Below are 26,855 nucleotides of genomic sequence, written 5' to 3' on the forward strand. Positions count from 1 at the left end.
AATTCTTGCAAACCTAGTTGAAGTCTCAAGTCTTGTTGAGTCCTTAAGGTGTTTTGAGCATGATGTTACAAGCTTGGCGCACCTATTTTGGGGTATTTTCTCCCATTCTTCTTTCAGGATCTCTTCAGCTCCCTCAGGTTAGGGGAGTGTCAGTTATTCTTTAACCCCTCAACAACTAGTGTCTCATATTACACAAACACAGTTTTTCTGAGTTTTTGAGACTTCTGATTTAATGACCAAGTTTCTCTGTAATGCGGAAACAGAGCACGCTGTCCAGTCTGTGGATTAGACCATACCAGCTTCAGCTCATTGATCTCAAACACCCTCTTCTCCACACAATAAACTGCTCTACAAGTACAATTTGTGTTTGTTGGCTCATTGGCAAGAGTTCACTGCTCCATCGCTTAGTGCTGCTTCATCTACAGTGGAATTTATGGTTCAGAGAGCGTGACGCATTTGCAGTCTGCTCCAATCCAGGGACTGCCCGTCTGCCTGCAGTGAGCTGTGTTACCAGATGGGGGCAGTCTACAGACTACGTGGTAAATCCTATTTGGATTAAGAATTATATCATTACAAATCATTGAACTCCATCTAAGCCTCAGTTTTCATCTTTACCACCAACAGCTCCTAGATTGCAGGGGGGCATCTTGTCCTAAATCCTCTCACCCCTGCAATTCTGTTCTGCCATCATGGTTCATCTCAGTCTATTTGCTAAATACATTCATTTTTCTATCACAATAAAATGTTCAGTTCTTCCACGCAGGGACGTGCAGAGAGGTTTAAAGGGGCGGGTGCTCAAAGTTAAAAAGGGGCACATTGAACCAGGCTGAATAACAACAACACACATTCATCAAGAATCTAATATGGGCAACAAGGCAAAGCCCCTAAGCGCTTCACACTACATTCAGTCATTCACACACAGGCGATAGCAAGCTACATTGTAGCCACAGCCACCCTGGGGCGCACTGACAGAGGCGAGGCTGCCGGACACTGGCGCCACCGGGCCCTCTGACCACCACCAGTAGGCAAACATGGGGTTAGTATCTTGCCCAAGGATATTTGGCATGCAGCCAGGAGGCAGCCTGGGATCGAACCACCGACCTTTTGATTAGTGGCTGACCTGCTCTGCCACCTGAGCTACAGCCACAGTACAATGTTGCTGTTGAGGGGTTTCTGCTGCTCCTGCTGCTGATAGTGCTGGAGGGCAGGGCTGTGTTGATCTGAGACTGTAGACATTAAAAAGTCCATAGGAGAGATGGTAGCTGATTAAACAAGTGTCATGAGATAATAACAAAATGCAAAGATTGGTGACAGCGCTTGGAACCATAAGGCAACAAAAAACTGTGAGAAATAATTTAGGCTCTGCCTGTGAATCACTCTTTGCTTCTCTTCTTCCTTCCATCCCATCATTTCATATATCACTCTCCACTTGCTGTCCATCTGAGAACAAGGCACAACTTGCTATTGCAATGAACTATAATTTAATTATCCACACCTAACAACTCCAGCACTTAATCTAAATGATGACAGAAAAATGTTATAGCCCTGCTTTTAGTAGCCTCACACAGCTCCTACTGTTTCCTCCTCATGTCCTTACCAGGCATGTCTGGAAAATGTTATATCATGAGTAATATTTTTTTTAAAAATCCATCTAAATAAAACACACACATGCACGCACACACAGTGACATTTTAGACCTTCTTCAGAATACTGTATATACTATGGGCATCACGGTGCTGATCCAGAATCCTTACATTATTATTTATTACTAGAGCTACAATAATAAAGCAATGAGGAGGGGGAAGTAATAAATATGAAATAATGTATTTATGATGATTCCATTTGTTTCACTATCCACTCTGTGCAGGGGCAAAGCTTATTACATTTTTAAACTGTAGAGATACAATCATTTTACTGCTGTAAAATCCAAATTTTGTCTTATTTAAAATATAAATCTAATATAATCTGCTTCTTAATGTATGTTCTTTAAAATACAGCGTGTGTTTTTTAAAATATTATAATAATGCATAATTATGTGGACATGCATATTAGATCGTTTTTAGTGAAATATAATCCCTCCAGAAAGGCAGGAAAAGCCCGGAAACTTACTTTAAAACTAAATATGTTCCCTAAAACGGTGACAGAGCTACAGACCCATGACAGCCTTACACAGGTAGCCAGCAGCTATGACCAGCACTACTTGTGCAGTTAATAAAAGGACAGGTAATGTTTGTCGCGCTGTTGCACACACAGCACGCTCGTTTGTTTCAGTTCGTCAGTTGCAACAAGACAACTTACCAACGTGTACGTAATAAGCTAATACTCCTGGGTGCTACACACTACAGTGTACGCTGTACACCTACTTACTGGTTTTGTCGCATCAGTCTGTGTCTCTGAGTTAACTTGTGTTTCTCCTACAGCTCCGGACCGCAACAAATGCGCGTGCTCTTTGTGAGCTCGTTCCCGGCTCGTAACCAGCGCGTTCTGCCGTCAAGGGCGATCATTGGTTAATAGTGATCATGTGACTGATGCAAGCCAGATCCTTTTATTTAGCAAAACTGTGATTAATAGTTAAATATTATTGTTGAGGAGCACCGAAAGGACTCCGCACGCACACACACATTAAAAAAATAATAATAATAATTTTTTTTTTAAAAAGTTGCCTCAACAAAAGGGCACTTTGGGCACCCATCAGGAAAGGGGCGGGTGCTCAAGCCCCTCTAGCCCCCCCCCCCCCCCCCTCTGCACGTGCCTGCTTCCACGTGATCTATTTTTCTTGAACTTTAGTTGATGAGATATTCAAAACCTTCACAATTTTGAGAAACAGAGTTTTGAAATTGTTCTGTAGAATTTATAAGAACAGTTTTTAAGTGATTGGTGAATCTCTGTCCATCTATATGGTAAAAATGGTAAATGGCCTGCATTTGTATAGCGCTTTACTAGTCCCTAAGGACCCCAAAGCGCTTTACATATCCAGTCATCCACCCATTCACACACAGGTGATGGCAAGCTACATTGTAGCCACAGCCACCCTGGGGCGCACTGACAGAGGCGAGGCTGCCGGACACTGGCGCCACCGGGCCCTCTGACCACCACCAGTAGGCAACGGGTGAAGTGTCTTGCCCAAGGACACAACGACCGAGACTATCCAAGCCGGGGCTCGAACCAGCAACCTTCCGATTACAAGGCGAATGCCCAACTCTTGAGCCACGATCACCCCCATGAGCTGTGTTGCCAGATGGGGGCAGATGGGGGCAGTCTACAGACTACGTGGACTGAGGCAGACTCTGAGGAAGTCTGCCTCAGTCAGTCCACTTTTATGCTCGCCACGTCACTTTGTGACAGGGAAACAGAGAAGTTCAGAACATGCAGAGTGAACTGTCATGTCATATTTTCCCAAACAGCTGATGTTTCTGGGTCTTAACAACCACCTGAGCCCAAGCAATATAAGACACACAGCATCTCTTACCTTACTGAAAAAGCTGCTGGTTTCCTCTGATAGCTGTGAAAAGTTTGGCCATCAGTCTGAGTCAGAAAGACTCTGGTCAAAAAGCATGTTCGAGATAAGTACCTCAAAGAGGTCTTGGATCAGCAGACCAGACAGCGTTCATGGGCTCATTATAAACTACACGCAGTAAACAGAAAAGTGAAAAGGCTGTAAAATTGCCGTAAGCATTTATACAGTGTGTACAAAGTGTAATTTTCCGGTTGAGCTTTAATCAATGCCTCCGCTGTTAGAAAGCTCAGCAGTGACGCCTTCTGGGAAAGAGCTAAATTACATGCATATGATCGGCTGCCTCGTTCACCTACAGCAGTGCCGAGGACATTTAACCATGCATGTGACATTTTGTGTGCATTTATAAAGGAATTATCACATATGCACTTACTGCATAAAAAACCTACACAATGTCCAAATATTTGTTTTGTTCTAAAAGAGAAAAAAGCTCTTTAAAAAAAAAAAAATCTAAAGTTCACACAACACAAAACACGTTTGTTGATCAGTGTCTGATATGTGGATTTAAGGCCTAACAACAACATTTAACCTGTTCTACAAAATTGTTTTTACTTGAGACAATTTTTTTTCTTAAAAATATATCAGGGGCGTTCATTTCTCTACGATGATAAACATCTTTGTCTTTTTTAGAAAATTGAACAAAAATTAATAAGGTTGTGTATTTGCAGTTTAGCCCTTAATGCTTCTAAAAACATTTTAATAGAGCTTTTAAAAAAAAGTCAATAAAGAAAACAAATACAGTAGTTAAGAGATTTATCATTTTTATTTATTTGTATTTGAATGAAACATGACTGAAAACCATTTTTATGTGAGCAACAAAACACAGGACAGTATCCCCCCAAAAATCCCTGATTTCTGTCACATTTTTATGCTTTGAGTTTTCTGGCTGATGATTATCACTAAATTTTGAAAATGATTGCGAGGCTGTCATATTTGACATTAAGTTGAATAAAATAATTATCAAGGCAGCCAGAAGGGGCATAATTGCATCTTATCTGCATATCATTATTGAGATACACACTCGTGACACAGATATACACTCATAACATTGGGGAAAAAAAATCATAAATTCATTTTATTGGAAAATAAAACAACTTTAAGCAAAGTGTTGCATGACACTGCCAAAAACCTTTGGCCAGCTGATCCAGCTGAAAGCAGTGGGTCAGGCTCTGGTTTGACACTTAAGAACATAATAAATGTAGAGCGACCTTTTAATACCCACACAGGAGAACAGGCAGTGTTGGAGACACACGGGACAGTTCGATGTTTCTGAGCTCTGAAACTCAAACTGAAAACTACTAAAAGTTGTTAATATGGATGAAATAGATTAATTTGACTGAAATGGATATTACAGATTCTGACTTGTCTCTTTCAGTAACAACTGAATGATCATATGATGGTATTGAAAATTACTAGAAATTTAAAAACTGTTATTTAGAAAAATCACTAATAAAATAACCATGAATCTTCGGTTCCCTAAACTTGTCTAACTGGAGGGGTGTATCATCGGTTGTAGGGTGCTGTGTTTGTCTACGTGATGTTGATTCAGTCACACAGAGAGTTCAGTGACACTGACAGGAGCTGGAGGGTTAAAAAAATAAAACAATTTCAGTTAGTCCACTGATCGTGGAATGGCTTTTGTATGAAACATTAGTGGAACTTTTTTTAATTCACAGACTAAAAAAATAAGTTTTTTTTCTTAATCTTAAGAATATTAACAGCATTAACAGCCTCGAAGAATGTACATATTTTCCAGCCCAGCTTGGATCTCCATCAGTTATTCCCAAAGTAATAATAATAATGAAAAAAGAAGCCAGGAAGAAAGATTCAAGCCTCACATTTTAGACAATCCACAGTATCAACAAACTAAATTACTCAAATATGTTTTTCTCACCTTTCCAGTTGGTCCTGATAATGCTTTCATTCAGATTTGTGATGATGTCCTCACCACCAGAGAGCAGAAAGACACAGTCGTACCTTCCCCAGTCTTCAGGTGTGACTGATAATATGCTCAGGTCAGCACTCATCTGGAAGGTCTCATCATTGTTGGGGAGGATTTCTCCAAGATAAACATCTTCATGAATCTCCTCCCCATCTTTCCTCCAGAAAATCACAGCTCTGCCAGGATAGAAACCTGTAGCGTGGCAGCTGATTGGAGAGGAGGGAGTCTTCTGGAGGAGAGACACTGATGGAAGAACTGGACAGGAGGAAGATAGAAGTTGTGTAGAGTGAGTGAACGTGGATGAAAGTAGTATTGAAAGTTGAGAAAGAAAAACAGATAAGGAAAGGAAATGCGAACAGTTAAGGAAAAAACGCAATTTGCAGTATTTCCACACGTCATATTTAACTGACATTACTTTAACTTGAGGCTATGAAACAGAAATGTGTTATTTTGTTAAACACCTGCTTGCTCCACAGCTCCACTTGGACCTCTGGTGGGAGGTACCAAAACAAAAGAAATGGGTTTAAGGTTGTCCAATGTTGGAAATCAGCCTCTTGCTTCATCGTCTCACATCCTCAGTAGGCAGCACTACCTTCTCCTCCATAGTTCAAGCATTTTGGTTTGACACCAGCCCCACATTTTCCATTCATGATCTCCACATCCTGAAGACCTTCTCTTGCCTCCACGTGCTTTGGCAAGGTGCCGAAACTCAACCACTTTATAGGTCTTGAGACATTCCCTCACATTTATACTTTATAAACACTAAATACAGTTTTTATGTTCCACCTACACGTTTCTCTGACCCTCTTATCATTCTTTTTGTACTCCACAGTTACGCAAGCTTAGACTATTTCTGCTGTGTTAACACTAAAGGGGACTCCTGTTATCATCTCCTTACTCCCACTTACTCTCTGCACTCCAACTTTCACACTTCTTTACACTTTGACTTTTCCTACACTCGCAAGCTTTGTCGCCTTTTCCACCTGTTTTTCTCCATTACCCTGGAAGCTCAACACAAGAAGGGATTCCAGCTGTGGCTTCTTCACCACATCCTCCCAACTCTTACTGTCTCTACCTTCCAGCCTAGCCTCCTGCTCCTTGTTTCTCTTCCTGTCATTGGCCATCCAGTATCCACCTCCTCTCACCACCTCCTGCTGCTCATTTACCTCTGTATTACTCCCATATACCTCCTCATCGCTCAACTCCATAACTGCTGTTATAGCTCTCCACCTCCTTCCCTATCATGTTAGTCTGCCCAACCCTCCCACACTGACTCCACTTTGAGTGAAGGATTTTTTATATTGATAAGGTTAGTATAGGTTTGAGAACTGTTGTTTAAACTTTGTTCAGGAATCTTGGGATTGAAAGAATGGAAAATTACAATCCTGTTAAGTCTAGGCTGAGGATGTAATAGTCAACCTATACATTTTTTCAGAGATAACTATTTTTATACATATATTTTAACATAAACTACTGCATATAATATAAAAACACTGCAGACTACTGCATCCATGAAAATGCTTTGGGTCATGTAATTTTACCTTTTCTCTGCAGGGAACTTCTTGCAGTGTTCCAAACTGTCTTCAGCCAAGTTGGACAAACCACATTGAGAACGTATTGATCGTTTCTCAGTTGAGCTCTCTCAGCATCCCATCTTATTTTGGTATTGACAGCCTCTGGTTTCAGTGCGATCCATGTCAGTGTCTTTAGATCAAGCTCAATAAAGTCCTCTCCATCATACCCAAAACGTGTCAATCCGGTCACCTTGCCAGTGGTTTCATCCCATTCACAGCCATCTATCCTCTGTAAAAAGTGGACACCTGAAGAAAGAGAAACAAAACACACACTAAAATGAACCTGTTAATATTATTCATTTCATGAATCAGTGCTATTTTTCAAGGTTTGAGCTATGCTCAGATCTGAGCTGATCTGTCAACTTTTTATTAGCATGACTAAAGGAAGATAGCTGAAATGCTGTAACATGTACAAATTAACTTGATGTGATACCTCAAAAATAAAAGATGAAGGACAAGAGACAGAAACTAATTTAACCCAGGAGTAGACATCTAGATGACAAATTATAAGAATCAGAACAACTGTTAAGATACAATTGTTAAGGGCAGGACAAACAACAGTGATTATAAGTGATTGTTTTATCACAGTTTTAAGTATGTTCACATCTACAAGGTTTGATGATTCCTGGATTCAATGGAGAAGTAAATTTTCAAGATTTAAGATCTTTAATTACAAAATTAAAAAAAAAACAAAATTAATTTACTTAAATCATTTTTGTGTAGGTATTTGTATAATTTGTACTGACTGGTGTAAGGAATAACATAAAATATCACACCTCCAGTTTGGTTGAAATCCTGCTTCACAGTGGACATTGTATCTGTGAAGAAAGGTGGCAGATTCTCAAAGCACACATGAGTGTAATACTGTAACTGCCGAGGGTCTTTGTCTACTATTTTCTTCGCCCAGTCCTGTTTTATTTCCAATATCCTGTTTCTGAGGTCACAGTAACCCGCCTCGACGCCATCAACCATCCCAATACCCATAAACTCTGAGATGTTTGGGTTTCCAGAAGATGCCGTGATGAAATACTTCAGTGAGTGTCTCTCTGTGGGGCGAACAATGTTTATATTGTTAGTATATAAGTCAATAAAACATACAAATAGAGTGTGAAATGTGATGCATTCAGTATGATTTGGTGAACGCATTCTCGTATGAGAATCTGTAAAAGTGATGTGAGTAGGAGTGTGTGTGTGTGTGTGTGTGTGTGTGTGTGTGTGTGTGTCTGGCAGGAAGTGAAGCAGGAAGTCTGAATATAGCTTGTGAGCTTGTGAGAGACTTTTCAAAAGGAAAACAGAGGAATTAGAGAATGAAAGTGCTAAGAAATAGTAATGAAAATGATATTAAATAAATGTCTTAGTGTGTTAATACAGGTGCCCATGGACTTGGCTCAACCTCAGATGAGTACAGCGGCAAAATGATAGATTAACATAATTGGAACGACAAACAGGCCAGGCTTTGGCTGAAATTTTACAGCTTCACCTCTCATCCTGCCCTTATCCTGAGAAGAAGCTTAAAGGACAGTCAATCTCCTGATGAAGACAGAAGACAGACAGAACAACACCGTAGATTTGAAGAATTAACAGCAGGCAGAAGACAGTACAACTGACCTAAAACACTGAAGGGTCCAGCAGCATGTATGTTAATGGAACATGTGCTCTGAATTACAAGCTGGAAAGTGTACCAGTGACATGACTGTGTGAAAGCACTGCATTGGACTGTCTGAGTTCATATTTGCCATGCTGGGAGTTAACCGCCAAGAAAAGACTGAAAAGATGAAGAGAGAATGAACAGAGAAGAAGAAACGGCTGATTTGGGCCTGTGTTTGATTTGGGAGGCCACACAGGAAGCTGTGAGAAGAGGGGACGAGGACCGGTGAGAGGTGAAGGCTGGACGTGTTCAAGTGAAAGTATAGGAAAATTGGGTTGAAAATTGAGGCTGAACTTGTGGGGTTTAGAAATGTCCAGAGCATCGCAACAGAAAGGTGAAATTAAAAAAAAGAGAGAGAGCGGGATGAAGAAATAAATAAACTAATAATACATAAATGAATAGAAAAATCTTTTGTATATGGCGAGGTGCTGTGGGCACCTAAGTCTTTGATAGTGTAGAATTTTCAAGTCAATACCATGGTTGCATCTACTGAAAATCTCTGTGAAGCTTAAATCTCAATGACCTTGACTTCAAGGTCAGAGGTCAACTTTTCTGAAAATCAGAGGAGTTTCACATTCATAACACAGGTATGTCTACTAGGAGGCTGAAGGGTAGCTCTATATATTTATAAACAATCAAAAACAACAATTATTACACAATTTATTTCCAATTTGTATGGAATTTATTTCTGTAAAGGTGGTGTTTTAGGTCTGATTGAAGGACTGATGTGATGGTAAGGTGTCCGCTGCTGCGCTTTGAAGATTGGTAGGCTTTTTTTTTTAAATTTTCACAAGAATTGCTACTTCCCCTAGAGTTTTGGCCACTCCAACAATCAGAAGATTTCCCTATGAGCAAGCATTTAGCAACAGTGGGAAGGAAAAACTCCCTTTAAAAAGGAAGAAACCTTCAACAGAGCCAGGCTCAGGAAGGGACAGCCCTCTGCCACGACTGGTTGGGGTGGGGGGAGTGAAAATTTAAAAAAAAGAAGCCAAAGTGATCATTTTTGGAGCAGCTTAATTAATTTTTGCATTGTAATTTGCTGTTAATGTCATTTTCCAACCCCAGTTTGTATTTTTATCACTTTTGTCCAGGGTGGAAGATGCCATGCTGGAGACTGATTCAGTATGGTCTTTCAATGTTGATACATGGGAACCTTTTAGAGAGGCCAGGGCTGAAAAAGGGATGCCGGAGAACCTGAGAGGGTGTTATCCGCTGGTGTGCATCCAAGGCCAACATCTCTTTAATTAGGCTGACAAATAAGCGTTGGCCAGCTTCTGGTCCTCGTCTAAACATCATTAGCTGTTCGAGGTCATCCAGACGTGTAAGTATTATGTATCTTGTCTCCAGGGATTCATGTCCTGTCCCTGGAACAGAGCCTTTATATTGTTCTTCCGTCTTAAATGTCCAGCGCTGTTGCTTGTATTTGTCTCCAATGAAATAGTTTTCAGTGTAGACGCCAGAGTCTAGCACATGATCTGGTGGCTGACCCTGAGTCTCTATGATGAATTTCAGATAATCATAGTCATTCTCCGAAGGGTAGAGTGGCACCCCTGTAGCAAGCTCCACAGCCACCAGCCCCAGAGACCACATGTCACTTGCTTCATTGTAAGGAAGGCCAAGCATAACCTCAGGTGCACAGTAACCAACCGTCCCCACAAAGTCACCAGGTATCACTGCAGACGCAGGACATGCGAGGCCAAAGTCTATAAGTTTGACTTTGATGGGAGACTCATGGCGGTTTACAACCATGATGTTTCCAGGTTTGAGGTCAGCGTGCACTATTCCCACAGAACTCAGGTGGGACAGAGCATTTGTGATTTGACCTAAAATTGGCCTGACTTCGCTTATGGGGAGACCCTGTTTATTCCGGTCCCCTATGTAGTCCCACAGGCATTGATCAAGGAGTTCAAATTTCAGGCAAACCCGCTGTCCGTCGTGGAAAAAGCCGTTCCATTGAACAATGTTGGCGGCATCTGGATCCAACCTTCGCAGCTGCTCCAAGATGAAAATTTCCACATGTGCCTGTTGCAGAATATCAGGGTCGCTCTTGTTGACTTTAATGGCAACAGCTTGGTTGGTTGTTGTGTCGCGACATTTGGCTACAATACCAAAGCCCCCTTCTCCGAGGAAAGCCTCTACCTTGTAGTGCTTTCCCAAAATGCTCCCTTTAACTAATTCAAGCTCATCTGAGCTGAATGATGGACTGGCTGATGTGTGGACGAATACTTGCTGAGAAAATTCAACCGAGTTTTGAAAACTACAGTTGATTTTCTGTGATCTCTTGCTTTCCAAGTTTGAAGGGTGCTGAAAGACCACAGGGTTTTGTGATATTTCAGCACTCATGTCAATGCACAGGGAACTCTTAGTGCTGAAAAAGGGATGCCGGAGAACCTCCGAGGGTGTTATCCGCTGGTGTGCATCCAAGGCCAACATCTGTTTAATTAAGCTGACAAATAAGCGTTGGCCAGCTTCTGGTCCTCGTCTAAACATTATTATTTGTTCAAGGTCATCCAGACGCGTCAGTTTTATGCATCTTGTCTCCAGGGACTCATATCCTGTCTCATACTGAAATTGTTGGTCAGTCTTAAATGTCTAGCGCTGTTGCTTGTCTTTGTCTTCAATGAAATAGTCTTCAGTGTAGACGCCAGAGTCTAGAACATGATCTGGTGGCTGACCCTGAGTCTCTATGATGAATTTCAAAACATCATAGTCTTCATTTCCAGGGTAGAGTGGCAGCCCTGTAGCAAGCTCCACAGCTACCAGCCCCAGAGACCACATGTCAATTGCTTCATTGTAAGGAAGGCCAAGCATAACCTCAGGTGCACAATAACCAACCGTCCCCACACGGTCACCAGGCATCACTGCAGACGCAGGACATGCGAGGCCAAAGTCTATAAGTTTGACTTTGATGGGAGACTCGTGGCGGTTTACAACCATGATGTTTCCAGGTTTGAGGTCAGCGTGCACCATTCCCACAGAACTCAGGTGGGACAGAGCATTTGTCAGTTGACCTAAAATTGGCCTGACTTCGCTTATGGGGAGACAGTGGTTTTTCCGGTCCCATATGTAGTCCCTCAGGCATTGATCAAGGAGTTCAAATTTCAGGCAAACCCGCTCTCCGTCGTGAAAAAAGCCGTTCCATTGAACAATGTTGGCGGCATCTGAATCCAACCTTCGCAGCTGCTCCAGGATGAAAATTTCCAATTTCGCCTGTTGCAGAATATCAGGGCGGCTCTTGTTCACTTTAATAGCCACAGCTCGGTTAGTCATGGTATCACGACATTTGGCTACAATACCAAAGCCCCCTTCTCCGAGGAAAGCCTCTACCTTGTAGTGCTTTCCCAAAATGCTCCCTTTAACTAATCCAAGCTCATTTGAGCTGAAGGATGGGTGAGCTGACATGGTGAAATGTGTCAGCTTGGTCGGTGAATTGCTAAGTAAAATTCTCTCAAAACTCTCCAAAAAGGGTTTGCTTACTGTCAGGTCAAGGTCCGTTGAGCATTAAAGTTTAACAGAGCAAAGCTCCTACTTAAGGGTTTTTCTCTCAGCAAGATGATGACATAACAAAGGATCTATGTCATCATCTTGTGATGTCACAAGATGTCACCTTTTTTCACAAGATGCATTCCATTTGGATCAAAGGCATTCTATTTTTTCAGTTGAAACACTAAAAAAAAACAATGTTTCAACAGGCCAGGCTGCATTTTCTGCTGCGACATCTCAACAGGAGATAATAAGATAAAGACAAGGAAGACTGGTGATCTATCCATATCAGCAACATTGGCAGGTTTCTAGTGCAGGAAGTAATAAATTCAGCCCTCGTGTTTGCACTACAGGTTGCTTTCATGAGTATTTCTGTTTTTGTGGTGGGGGAATTTTTCCTCGTTCCAACGATGTAAACAAAAACATTAATTGTGCTTTCCGCAATGACTAATAATCATTTTGTCCTACTGTTCATTTACAGAACAGGAAAGGTTTTGTTTGGTTATGATTGTTTTGCAAGAAATACTTCAATCACAGTGGGGTAGTCTTGATTAAAATGTTATATGAGAACTGTGGCACCATGTGTGACCAGATATTGGCATGTAGTCGTCGCCAGACTGTCATCAAAAGTGTGAAGTTTGGGACAGACTGGACAAAATACATTTTTAGAGATGAAAATCTTATGTCCAGTGATAAATGATCAAAATTCCACCACAAACATGGCTTTGACAAAGATGTCCCTTTCTGAAGTAACCCCAAAAAGTTCCTGAAGTAACCAAATGGAATTTAACCAGTGACCTCTCACTTTGCAGGCGAATGTGTAAACCAGCGATGCCTGGAAAACACTAAAACTGTGCCAAAATGTCATTTTACATTCAAAATGGCGGACTTCCAGACTTCCTCTTTGGATTGGGTTCACTGAATCTGTGTGTAATAAATGTCATACACATATTTCAAGCTGTAAATAAGTTGTTAGAAGTTCTTTAAAATTTCTTAAGTGGTGCTGTAGATCCATTTCCGCAGTGCCAGTCACTTTTTAAAAAAAAGTACATTTTGACCTGATGTGAAGAATGCAAAAAATGTCATTAGTTTGGAAGCATGTTTGGTATATGATATACTTGCCTGACTAATAATAATTTATTATTACTATTACTACTGTTGTTGTTGTTGTACAATGGAGCCTTTCCCCTGTGAATGACCAGCTCCCAGCTAAAATGTGTATTTTGTGCCATTTATAAGGTCAGTGCTTTATCATACCTTAAACTGTGCAGGGTAAAAGCCTCAGTTGCTGGGAAAAGCACAGGTGTATTAGAGTTTTTCTGAATTGCTAAAACACTAAACCCCATTGTAAAAACTAAACTGTCAACTATGAAAACTCTTTCATCAAATCAGTCCCACTGTTGCCAAAATCTTAAACACTATTCAAAGCTCAGTCTCCCATTTAGCAAAACTCTAAACACAAAACACACTTAGCAGTGTGGTGCACCTGTTGTCGTGTGAAGGCTGTGTGCAGTAGTGATGTCTCCTGTGTGTCGAAGCTTTGAAGCGTGTGTCGGGTAATCTCGTGGTAGTTTTGTAAAGCGCGTATCGAGGCTTGCTTTGATTACGTATGCAGTGATGTTCGAGGCCTCGCGGGCAGTCCGTACCACGTGACTGATTCAGGAACTGGCTCGCCGGTTTGCACCAGATTCTAAATAAATTGGGCAGCAAAACACAGCTGATTCCCCGTCACATTGTGTTGTGGAATTGGATTACGTCCCAGTTACATACTTACTTGAACATTTCTCCTTCGATGGAACCAGCAAGGAAGAGAATATTTGTCTGACAACATTTAATCTCATCTCTCCTAATAAAGTATGCACACAGTAATAAATATCACAAATGATAAGTACCATAATATAAATCAACAACACCACAGATCTTATAATCTGATTTCTGTCTTTTAGTTTATTAAAAAGTGAAGCACCACACACTAGTTTGTGTCATTGTCCAGATGTACATAAGCATGATTACACAGTTACACAATCATACCAAAACTCTGTCCTGATAGTTTCCACTTTCTCTTTTGTATCAGACATACTGAGACAATATTCGGGATAAATAACCATGAAAACAATTTATTTATTAAGTTTAGAGGTTTACACATCACATCATTATAATCATTGAGCCTGTCTGACTTTAATCGTCCACTTGATGGCGCAGTAGAGCCAATGAATCGTCACAATGCTTCAAACCATGAGTCGACCAGTTGGATGGAAAGCTTCAGTTCATCACAAGGCTTCATCTCACCATCACTAATGAAAGCTCTTATAATTTGGCTGCTATTAGAGACCATTGATTTAGGCTCTCTTTGGTTACTACGTGGATCTTTTTTCAGACAAATTAATGAAAAAAATATAATAAATGGAAAAACAGAGTACAAATGTGGACAGTTAACTGGATATTACAGCGCGATTTCAGTGCATAAATACATAAATGCAGGTCTGAGACATAAGTGGTGCAATATTGATAGAGCTCACATGACTCCGTCCTGTTCGTATCCCAATGGATGTTCAGATGGCAGTATTTCACTGCTCAGACAGTTTTCTGAAGTAGAACATAATTACAAAGCTATCCCAGTGTCAGTACGCCTTACCTTTGCTTGTCCCTGACTCAGTCACTATGGATATTGAATGTCCTCTGTGGACATTCAGGCAGATAACAAAAACATGGAAGAAAACTAAAATCAATGGTGATTCAAATGCCATCACCATGAAGACAATGCCCATCTGCAAAGCCGAGACACCCATGGTGTTTTTCTTCCGCCTGGGTTCACTTCCAGTGTCAAAATCTCAGCTCATGAACACTGTGATCAATGACCGTCACAGCACCTTCTTCCATAGAAATTGTCCAGGTAGCACCAAATCTCGCCTGCTGATGGATGGTGTGGCAGAGATTGCCTGGTACTGCCCTGCTGGAAAACCCAATGACTCCTTCACAGACTGCACTGCCTTTTGTAATCTTCATGGTGATGCTCTGTCATTTGAAAAACAGCGTGAGATACTGATTGAAAAAGCTTCAGTCACTGTTGTTCTTGTGAGAACTCTGGAAAAAGGCCAGAAAGGTACTACAGTCATCTCAGACCTTTACAGGTCACCAAAGCCTCTCATTATTCTCATTGCTGATACTGATGGTAGTGCAGTTCAAGTCAAAGATGGAAAATACAAAGTGGGTCTGAAAGACAGAAGCCAGTCAGATGTTTCTGAAGAACTGAAATGTCATGATCCTGGGCCATGTTGGCCCAGTATTCTTAGTTTCATGTATTTTTGTATTTTGTTCCTTATTTAGGCCATGCTTCCTGGGCTGCCCTGTTACGTTGTTCCCTAAGTGTTTTCCCCTTGTGACTCTTACCCCTTGTGTGCCCCTCTGTGTATCTGTGAGCCCTCGTCTCTCCTTGTGTTTTATTCCATGTTTTCCCCAGCCCGTTATGCCTGTGTTCTCTCCGTGCTCTCTCTCCTCCTGTCTGAACCTCTGTACTTCCTGTTTTACTTTGCCCGTCTCCCGTCAGTGTTGCGTTCACTCCTGCCGTGTCTTGTTATGATTATTAGTGTTACCTGTGTTCCCCGTGTGCTCCCACTTCCCTCGTTAACCCTCTGTGTATTTATGTCTGCGTCTCCCTCAGTTCTGTGTCGCGTTCTCCCTCATGCTGTGTGTTTCTACCTGTAGCTCCCTGTGTGTTTTGTTAGAGTCTTCCCAGTTTAGATTTTGTAGAGTTTTTATGTTCAGCAATAAAAGCTGCCATTTTGAGTTCAGTCCTGTCTCCAGTGAGTTTGCGTTTGGGTCCAATTCCTGCCGGCACACAGCCAGATCATGACAGAAGAACGCGACCTCGACATGGACCCAGCAACTCACAACCCCTCTGCTGAGCTCCGTGAGGATTTAATCTACACAGTGGAGTATCACTGTCAGGAGTGGGCAGCGCTGCCAGGGGAAGAATATCGGGAAACCGTAGCCATCCGTTTACAGAGGATGGTGTCCGGACTCCCATGGCTATTCTGCGCGCTACACCCCCACATCCAGGACTTCCTTTTCTCCACCGTACGCATCCACCCGGGCACCCGCTCCAGTATGAAGAGTCGGAGGATGTTCAGCCCGGTCCGCTGGAGGATTCGCGGCCTGGCTTGTCTCCTCCCCCTTCTCGGCGAAAACGGCGTGCACGCCGCCGGCGTTCCCGAGCAGCGGAGCAGCTTTCTTCCTTTGGTGAGAGTGATCGTGTTTCTCACATTCCGCTCAAGCATTCGGCTCCCAGGCTTCCGGACATTGCACCCTCTTTGAGTAAGACTGTGCTTCCCTCCGTGGACTTTGTTAAGCCTGAATCTGTAGATTGTGACTCAGCAGAATTAAAGTGTCAGGGTTTTGAGACAGTTAACTCAGTAGCATCTGTTTCCGTGCCTGTTGTTCCTCTGAGTGAATCCAGTGTCAATGAGCGAGCAAGTGATTCTTCTGTTCTGCCTAAACCTGGTAATATAGAGACAATTAGCCATGTAGCTACTCAGAGTGACTGTCTTACCTGCTCACCTGCTCTGTCACCAGAAATCCATGACAGTAACCAAATGGGCTCTGTTAAGTGTTGTGTTCCACGGTCTGAGCATTTGAACTCTGTGCACCAGGCATTTAGCTCAGTCTCTGCAAAGAATGTTCAGGAAGCGCCTCACGAAACGACTTTTTGTGTTGTTTCCTATGGGACTGCCACTCAAACCTGGGACGGTGTTGCACCTCAGCTGGTAAATGTAGATGGCAACGGAGCGCCACCTTCTCTCGTGCCTGCTAAGCAGGAGACTGTTTCTGTTTTTCCTCGTGGACGTACTCTTTGAAACTGTGTATTCAATGCCTGCTAAGGTTAAGAGCCGCAAGGTTTCATCTGCTATACATAGACTGGCAAAGGATTTTAGTTTGAGCACAGCAGAGCTGGTTGCACAGGTTTACTTTTCTGTTCCCCGGTCATGTCAGTTTAACTCTGTGCACCACCACCATCATCAGCCCTAGATATAACAGTGCGTGCTGAGGGGCACAAACCATCTGGGTGAGTGTTCTGTAACTGATGCTCCTTCTAGTGACTGTTTCATGTGCCAACCCGTTCTGTCTTTTGACATGTCCTCGGGTGGGGTTGATGGACACCCAGCCATTGCCTGCACCTGTTCCGGTTCCCCGGGTGAGGTCAGCCGTGACCCTGCCGACTCCTGCACCCATCTCAGTTCCTCGGGTGGGAGCGGCAGAGGTCCCGCTAGCTCCTGCACCTACACCGGCCCCCAGGGTAAAGGCAGCCAGAGCCCAGCTCGTCCCTACACCCATATCTGTTTCTCGGGTGGGGATGGCTGGTGTTCGGCCAGGCCTAGCACCTGTTCCTGTTCCCAGGAGGAGAGCAGCCAAGAGTCAGTCACCTGCTCAATCACAAGTTCAACTACCTGCTGACCCGCCATCACTGCAACCACCACTACAACTTGCATTTCTGTCCATAGCACAGTCATTAGCTCAGTTATCAGCCCAGTTCCCTGTTTGGTCACCAGCTCAGTCTCTAGTTCAGTTAGCTCAGTCACCAGCCGAGTTAATAGCTCAGCAACCCGTTCAGACACTGCCAACCTCAGCTGGAAGCCTTTGTGAGCTTTCTCCACCAGCTGAGGACTGCGTGGTGCTGACAAACTTTGGACAGACTGTTTGCCCTGCACAGCCCCAGCCGTTGCATCCCAAGCCGACTGCGTGCCCTGTGCAGCTACAGTTAGCGTCCCCTCAGCCAGAAGTCTCTGCACCTACTGGCTCTGCATCTGTTCTCGCTGGGGGTTCAGGGGAACCTCTCCAGCCTCTCCTCGTCTCTGCTGGGGGTTCAGGGGAACCTCTCCAGCCTCTCCTCGTCTCTGCTGGGGGTTCAGGGGAACCTCTCCAGCCTCTCCTCGTCTCCGCTGGCGGCTCTGGTCAGCCCGGCCAGCCTCTCCTCGTCTCCGCTGGCGGCTCTGGTCAGCCCGGCCAGCACCTCCTCGTCTCCGCTGGAGGGTCCGAGGGGCCCGTTCAGCCGTTGCCTGGTCCGGCCTCTGCATCAGCTGCACCCACGCCCGGTCCGGCCTCTGCATTGCCTTCAACGTCGCCTTCAACGTTGCCTGGTTCAGCGTCGGCCTCGGCCTCAGCTTCGCCTTCAGCTTCGCCTGGTCCAGCCACCGCTTCGGCTTCAGCTTCGCCTGGTCTGGCCCCCGCTTCAGCTTCGCCTGGTCCGGCCCCCGCATCCGTTCCAACTCCGTCGCCTGTGGCTGCCACGACGCCGTCTGGTCCTGCCTCGTCTAGTCCTGCCTCGTCTGGTCCTGTGCCCACCAAGCCTCAACCAGTACGCCCGACGCTCTGCTGCCGCCGCCGTCTTCCTCACGGCCGGCCTCCGGACCCGCTCTGCTGCCACTGCCGCTTTTCGCGTGGCCGGCCCCCGGAACAGCTGGACTGAACTTTTGTGCTGTCGCCCCAAGGTTAACCTTCCGACCTCTTTGAACATTGCTTCCATGTTTTGACCTGTTTTTGTGTATTTGTGGACTCCGTTTTGGTCTCATGCTCCTTGTCTTTTGTTTGGTTTCGTTCTCTCCATCCTGGTCCCCCGCCTCCCGCCCTGGGTGGGTTGTTTTCTGTTTTTCTTGTGTTTTGGTTCTTGGGTTTGGGCTGTCGGGAGCCAGCCCTTGAGGGGGGGGGGGGGGGGGGGGGGGGGGGGTTATGTCATGATCCTGGGCCATGTTGGCCCAGTATTCTTAGTTTCATGTATTTTTGTATTTTGTTCCTTATTTAGGCCATGCTTCCTGGGCTGCCCTGTTACGCTGTTCCCTAAGTGTTTTCCCCTTGTGACTCTTACCCCTTGTGTGCCCCTCTGTGTATCTGTGAGCCCTCGTCTCTCCTTGTGTTTTATTCCATGTTTTCCCCAGCCCGTTATGCCTGTGTTCTCTCCGTGCTCTCTCTCCTCCTGTCTGAACCTCTGTACTTCCTGTTTTACTTTGCCCGTCTCCCGTCAGTGTTGCGTTCACTCCTGCCGTGTCTTGTTATGATTATTAGTGTCACCTGTGTTCCCCGTGTGCTCCCACTTCCCTCGTTAACCCTCTGTGTATTTATGTCTGCGTCTCCCTCAGTTCTGTGTCGCGTTCTCCCTCATGCTGTGTGTTTTTACCTGTAGCTCCCTGTGTGTTTTGTTAGAGTCTTCCCAGTTTAGATTTTGTATTCAGCAATAAAAGCTGCCATTTTGAGTTCAGTCCTGTCTCCAGTGAGTTTGCGTTTGGTTCCAATTCCTGCCGGCACACAGCCAGATCATGACATGAAAGGAATTATCAGAAAGATTTTATATGAACCTCATAGATCCTTCCAGCTTGAATTCATGGCCAAAGTCCCTGGAGTCACAGTGGATGAAGATGATGAAGTCTGTCAAAAAGGGAAGTCTGCTGCACTGAAAACAGTTAAAATGCTTCAAGGGATGGGAATTTCAAAGAACAAAGATACATTTCTACCTTGTCAAGGCGATCTGTGGCATGAGCGGTGTAAAATAAATATAGAGCTGTATCACCTTAAAGGAAACATTGAGAAGGAAAAAAGTCATAAGCAACAGCAACTGAATAAAATAAGACAAAATCAATGCAAAGCTTCATGTAGTGAACTGATGAAGTCATTCACAGAAAGCCTCTTGTCTTTGCCATCAAAACAGAAGGAGTACTTCCTGAAATGGACTCAGATCTTAATAGATGCCCTATCCACAGACATAGCTGGACTGGCCATCGCGCATACCGGGCAAATGCCCGGTATGGTTTTATGGGCCGATGGATTTTTTTTTATTTTTTTTTTTAGGAAGGGTATATATAATGAAAGGTGTTGGATTGGCCAATGGCTGGCAGTGAATGAGTTAATAGGACCTTTGAGCTCAACGGTAATTAATTAGTAGTGGAAATAATTTCTGGTAGCATTACAGAAATGTAGCAGTGACAATAATATTGTATGTTGTAATCGCACTGGACAATTAGTGATACAAAACAACTGTTTTATCCTGTGAATAAAAGTATATGTTTTTGTCAATGTACCATGGTAATAACAGAAGCGAAACGCAATATTGTGTCAGGACAATTCACTATTTATGCACAATAAATAAAGGAGCATAGCGCGACAATTTCTGTTCAGCGCCAGACTTGCTTGTAACCTATATCACCAATTATGTTAAGAAAAATGACGTATTAACTACTACAAAACTCTGACCTTTGTGGGAATGCTTGGAGCAGACTAACATGTGAGCTGAGTGTTCTGAGACGTTATATTTGATATATCCAGACCATCCGTCGGCTCTTACTTCGGAAACATGGCTTAAAAAATTTCTCTTCAACGACGTAATCCGATAAAAAGAAACGATCTCTTTACCCGTCGGCTTCCCGTGGCTGTCATGCGACCGACTATTGCAGTTAATAATACAACAGCTTCTTGCCATTTTTTGGGTTTCTTTTTATCGCTGTGTAACTGAGTTCAATTGAAAGCCTGCGTGCGCTAGTACCTCTTGCCACAAGTTCCCAGAATCCTTTGCGGTTTTACCCCTGAATGACGTCACATTTTCAATCTTTATCCTGGTGGGCCGGTCTCTAGTCAAAATGTCAAACATCATAATGTCTAAGGCTAAATGCTCTCCTGGGATCACTCTCTCACATTTTAACAGAAAGATACAAGACCTGTGGAAAGCTCTGATGAATGAACAATTTGTTTTCAGATTCAAAAAACACATTAGAAATTGCAGTTTACAGAAAACTTGAGGTTGAGTATGGAAACTGGACCTGGGCCCTGAGGATCAACATGCTGGTGATTGAAAACCAGCTTCATACCAGAATTGAAAATGGAGAACTTGACAAGGTTGAGCGTAGTGATGAGTGAAAAATATAAAGAAGTAGAAAAAGATATGTCAAAGTACTTTGAGGATGACAGAGACAAAGAAATGTTGGTTCAGTGGAGAGGCCGATTTGAAAACAAAATAAAGGAGTTCCAAGAGGAGCTGGTGACAGGAGTGGAACGAAAACTGGATGAAGTTATTCAGCAGAAGAAAGCTTGTAAAAAGCTGGATGATAAGAAGACCGAATTTGAGAACAAGCTGCTGCAAAAGAGTAAAAAGCTTGCTCATAAGTTAAAAGACAAAGCAAAAAATGAAGAGGAACTTAAAAAACATTTCAACTCAGTTTAGGATTACTGGGTAAAAGAGTTAACTGCAGATGCACAACCCATTCAGGACATCAAGCTGGATGACGATCAGGCAACTATCTTTAATGACCTTGGTTTTGAATGGAATCTCATATTTGAATGCAAAAAGAATGGCAGATACAAAAAAATATCTGAGGTTGGCAATTATTCTGATTATATTGTCCTTGGCAAGCACCAAGATACAACAAGAAAAGGGCTTGCCAGCCAAGTGGCTACATTTTTTGAAGTTGGTGCTAAAACAATAATACATTACTTAAAGAGACCTTTTGAGCATGAAGACCAGGAAATGATAAGATCCCTCATAAACAGTGTTGAAAAACAGTCTCTTGATGCCATTATGAGCAAGCCTGTAGCAACAAGAGGCTACAGTTCAACTTACTTACAAGAAGTGGCTAAAACAGTTCAGGACACAGTGACAGAGTTTGAATCAAATAAGAAATGTGCTTTCAAGAAGGAGTTCAGAGTTGACCTGTTACTGTATGTATTTGACACTGCTTGCAGTTGGCTTTCACAGTCTCACAAACAATACAAAACGAGCAATGATGCACTCACTTACTTGGAAAGCAAGAAAACACAATACTACAACATTTTCAGCAGCTTCTGCAAAGGAAACTCATCTGCTGTTGTGTTTGGAGAAATGATCTGTGAAAAACTGAGGGTTTCCATTGTTGAAGCAGTCTGTAACAAGACTGCCATTGATCTCGCTGGAGAGATGAGGTGCACTTTCCCAGCATTCAATGGGAACAGACTGAACTTAGAGAAACATTTGTTGAAGTCACTTGCAGAGAAAGAGGACTTTGATGCTTTCACCACCTGCATTCGAAATCCGAGGAAGCAAGTAGAAGCTTTTATCAAAGAGAAAGTAAACACACACATGCTTGGAGAGCACAAAGATAAAGCACTAAGTATACTCAGGAAAAATGTGGAGGACATCAACAAACTTGTCATTCATGCTTTATTTGACACAACAAAAAAAAGTCAAAACCCAGAGAGGAGACACAGACATGTGGGCAAAGGAGTTTTCTAGTCTCCTCAGTGATAAACTGACCCTTGATGCCATGTCTTGTCAAAACTTCAAGGACATAAAAAATTTTGACTTCCTTCAAGAAACGATTGAGAAAGGCTTTGTGTCCATCACAAAGACGATAAGCCAGACTTCGCTGGATAAGATGAAGGAATTCAGACTGAGACCTGATCAAATCCTCATCGATCAGCTGTGTAACTGCTGCTGGGAAACCTGCCCGTTCTGTTCAGCTGTTTGTACCAACACAATTAAAGATCACAGTCCTGAAGATCACAGTGTCCCCTTTCATCGATCTCAAGCAATCAATGGTTGGCACTACAGAAACACTGAGATATTGTGTGTCGACTTTTGTACAACCCAAGTTGCAAGTGAAGGAAGTTTTTACCCTTGCCATGACTCAAATCATACCATTCCTTTTAAAAAATACAGAACTGCTGGACCACCATATGAAAATTGGAGCATTACCCCTGATGAGTCTAAGCTCAAGTATTGGACATGGTTTGTGTGTCAGTTTCAGGAGAAACTCGAAAACCACCATGGTTTAAAATTCACACAGCGTGGTGAGATTCCCAGTGAATGGAAAATGCACGATAAAAAAGAGGCTATTCAAAGTCTGGATGAAATGTACAGTACAAACTGAACAGTTTCAGTTTTACACATTTTTAGTTTGCTGAAAATCACAAGAGCTGTTTTACCTTGATTACTCACAAATAAACTTTAAAACATAATGTTAGTGATTTAAACATTACATGTGGGTGACAGAATGGTATATATATATTTCTGCTTTGGTCACATAAATGCTCACACATGAGAGAAACATTCATTTTGAGAATATAATGAGAATTAAAACCAAATATATTGTTGTGAACATTAACGAATAGTTTATTGTTTTATTTTTAATGAGAAATTACAATATTTTTCTTTTTTGTAGCTTCATGAAACATTTCTTTCGATAATGTGTTTATGTGTGTGTTCTATTCTAATTTTATTTAGATGTAAGGTGTAACAAATGAATATTTTATCTTTCTGATGTTTATGTTTCTTTACGTTTCTGATTTGACATACGAACTTTAACTTCATTTAAATCATCACAGCATGTTTTACCTTTTACTCAAATCTGAGTTTATTTTAACTATTGAATATTTTTAAACAATGTTGTTTCGATTATTTGTGGAATTGTTAATCAATGACAATAAAAAAGTGGAATTTGACCTCATGTTATTAATGGTAAATGGCAAATGGCCTGTATTTGTATAGCGCTTTACTAGTCCCTAAGGACCCCAAAACGCTTTACACATCCAGTCATCCACCCATTCACACACACATTCACACACTGGTGATGGCAAGCTACATTGTAACCACAGCCACCCTGGGGCGCACTGACAGAGCGAGGCTGCTGGACACTGGCGCCACGGGCCCTCTGACCACCACCAGTAGGCAACGGGTGAAGTGTCTTGCCCAAGGACACAACGACCGAGACTGTCCAAGCTCGAACCGGCAACCTTCCGATTACAAGGCGAACTCCCAACGGTGTTTTTATGTAGCCTATCTGTTTAGTCAATTTAATTAAAAACTTACAGATGACTTCTTATTTTATAGGGTAATCTTAAGATAAATATCAATACCACTGATTTTTTTGGACACTTTTTCTTCTTTCTGAGGTAACTTCCTCCAAACTATCATTTTAGACCATTCATTAATACTTCAACAAACATCATGGATGTTTGTTGTCTCCTCCTGGCCTGTGGTTCTAACTCTCACCAGTCCTCAGGCCTCCTTCCTTTTGCTTAGTGTGCAATCTCAAAGTGCTGGATTTGGGGTGAACGCTGACCCTGTGGGATTCCCAGGTAATTTTAGCTGTCCTCAGTGTCTGCAAGATTGTCTTCTGGTAGTGCAGTTGTGACTGCCTTCCCTCTTGCCCCATACAGGGTGGCCCATTTATATGGATACACCGTAATAACATGGGAATGGTTGGTGATATTAAAGTCCTGTTTGTGGCACATTAGTGTATGTGAGGGGGCAAACTCCTCAAGATGGGTGGTGACCATGGTGGCCATTTAGAAGTCGGCCATCTTGGATACAACTTTTGTTTTTTCAATAGGAAGAGGGCCATGTGACACATCAAACTTATTGGTAATGTCACAAGAAAAACAATGGTGTGCTTGGTTTCAACGTAACTTTATTCGTTCATGAGTTATTTACAAGTTTCTGACCACTTATAAAATGTGTTCAATGTGTTGCCCATTGTGTTGGATTGTCAATGCAACCCTCTTCTCCCACTCTTCACACACTGATAGAAACACCGCAGGAGAAATGCCAGCACAGGCATCCAGTATCCGTAGTTTCAGGTGCTGCACATCTCGTATCTTCACACCATAGACAATTGCCTTCAGATGACCCCAAAGATAAAAGTCTAAGGGGGTCAGATCGGGAGACCTTGGGCGCCATTCAACTGGCCCATGACGACCAATCCACTTTCCAGGAAACTGTTCATCTAGGAATGCTCGGACCTGGCACCCATAATGTGGTGGTCCACCATCTTGCTGGAAAAACTCAGGGAACGTGCCAGCTTCAGTGCATAAAGAGGGAAACACATCATCATGTAGCAATTTCAAATATCCAGTGGCCTTGAGGTTTCCATTGATGAAGAATAGACCCACTATCGTTGTACCCCATATACCACACCAAACCATCACTTTTGTTGTTCCAACAACAAAATCTTCTGCGTGAACTGAGGGTCCTGTTCCAATTTTTGTTTTTCCCATTCTGCAAATTCTGCGCGCCGATCTGGGTCATCCTCGTTGAGATGCTGCAGTAGCTGGAGTTTGTAAGGGTGCCATTTCTGAGTAGCTAATATCCGCCGAAGGGATCTTCGACTAATGCCACTCTCCAGTGACATGCGGCGAGTGCTACACTGTGGGCTCTTGCTGAATGAAGCTAGGACAGCCACTGATGTTTCTTCATTAGTGACAGTTTTCTTGCGTCCACATTTTGGCAAATCCAACACTGAACTGGTTTCATCAAACTTAGCAAGCAGTTTGCTAACTGTAGCATGGGAGATGGGTGTCTTGCATTGATATCTGCTGCAATGACCCGGTTACTGCGTTCACCAGATATCAACACAATTTCGATCCGCTCCTCACGTGTTAACCTCTTCAACATGTCAATGGCTGAGAACAATGGCTGTGTATTTACCTGCGCATTCATCCATTTTCTTCCGGTTGTCCGGGGATGGATCATGGGGGTGGTAGCCTAAGCAGAGGAATCCAGACTTCCCTCTCCCCAGCCACCTCCTCCAGCTTGGAACACCAAGCTTGTCTGAGGGAACACCAAGGCGATCCCAGGCCAGGTGAGAGATATCTCTCCAGCGTGTCCTAGGCCTGCCCAGGGTGGGACACATGAGCGTCTGATAAATATCACCTTTTTGCGCCCCCCCATATAACTCACCGAACTTAAAACAGCTTTCAAGTGCTTATGTTTGTTTTTATGTTAAAGGAAAAACACGAAAGCACTTAAAAACATTAATCATCATCATCCTAGGAATCGGCAAGTGTTTTCATTCACTAGAGGGCACCAAATAGCTATAAAGATCTCTGCAGTCCATTTCTAAACACAAGCAAACCAAAATCCAAGATCATCTAAAATTATAGTGCTGTAACTATTTATGACTTCTTTCTTTTTTTCTTCTTTTCTTTTCTTTTTGTATTTTAATCAGAGGTTAAAAATATTGATGATTAAATTTTCCTTATGTGTTGACTGTTGTATTATTTGTACGTGTCAGAGGTGTGGACTCGAGTCACATGACTTGGACTCGAGTCAGACTCGAGTCATTAATTTTATGACTTTAGACTTGACTTGAAAAAATGTTCTAAGACTTGTGACTTGACTTGGACTTTTACACCAATGACTTGGGACTTGAATTGGACTTGAACCGGTTTACTTGAAAAGACTTGATATTTTACCCCAAATATAAAATTTAACACGCATATTATATGGAGATTGAAAATGTGACGTCATTCACGGGTAGAACCGCAAAGGATTCTGGGAACTCGTGGCAAGCGGTACTAGCGCACGCAGGCTTTCAATTAAAATCAGTCACACAGCGATAAAAAGAAACACAAAAATGTCAAGAAGCTGTTGTATTATTAACTGCAATAGCCGGTCGCATGACAGCCACGGAAAGCCGACGGGTAAAGAGATCGGTTGTTATCGGATTACGTCGTGGAAGAGAAATTGTTCGAGCCATGTTTCCGAAGTAACAAAGAGGCGACTGGATTGCAGCCATTCAAAGATCAAATATAACGTCCTAGAACACTCCAGCTCACAGGTTAGTCTGCTCCAAGCATTTACACAAAGGTCAGTCTGCTGTTGTAGTTAATGCGTCATTTTTCTTAACATAATTGGTGATATAGGTTACAAGCAAGTCTGGCGCTGAACAGAAATTGTCGCGC

At 42.8% G+C, this 26,855-nt stretch overlaps 1 protein-coding gene and 1 pseudogene across 1 annotated transcript; one reads left to right on the forward strand and one right to left on the reverse strand.

Annotated features, from left to right (window-relative positions):
* LOC146575699 (interferon-induced very large GTPase 1-like) overlaps positions 1-23,044 on the forward strand; it is a 108,075-nt pseudogene extending 85,031 nt beyond the window's left edge.
* LOC146575704 (major histocompatibility complex class I-related protein 1-like) lies at positions 4,662-8,178 on the reverse strand. Its single transcript, XM_085270529.1, has 4 exons — positions 7,807-8,178; positions 6,998-7,276; positions 5,409-5,711; positions 4,662-5,095 (listed from the first exon to the last, which is right to left on the reverse strand). The coding sequence occupies exons 1-4, from the start codon at positions 8,174-8,176 to the stop codon at positions 5,064-5,066; spliced, it is 984 nt and encodes a 327-aa protein (XP_085126655.1). The 5' UTR covers positions 8,177-8,178; the 3' UTR covers positions 4,662-5,063.
* Positions 23,045-26,855: the final 3,811 nt, after the last annotated feature.

The sequence above is a fragment of the Mchenga conophoros genome, linkage group LG4 (genome assembly GCF_057382185.1).
Source record: "Mchenga conophoros isolate Kocher_MC1m ecotype Shallow Benthic linkage group LG4, M_conophoros_male_GT1.1, whole genome shotgun sequence".
In the NCBI taxonomy this organism is placed as follows: domain Eukaryota; kingdom Metazoa; phylum Chordata; class Actinopteri; order Cichliformes; family Cichlidae; genus Mchenga; species Mchenga conophoros.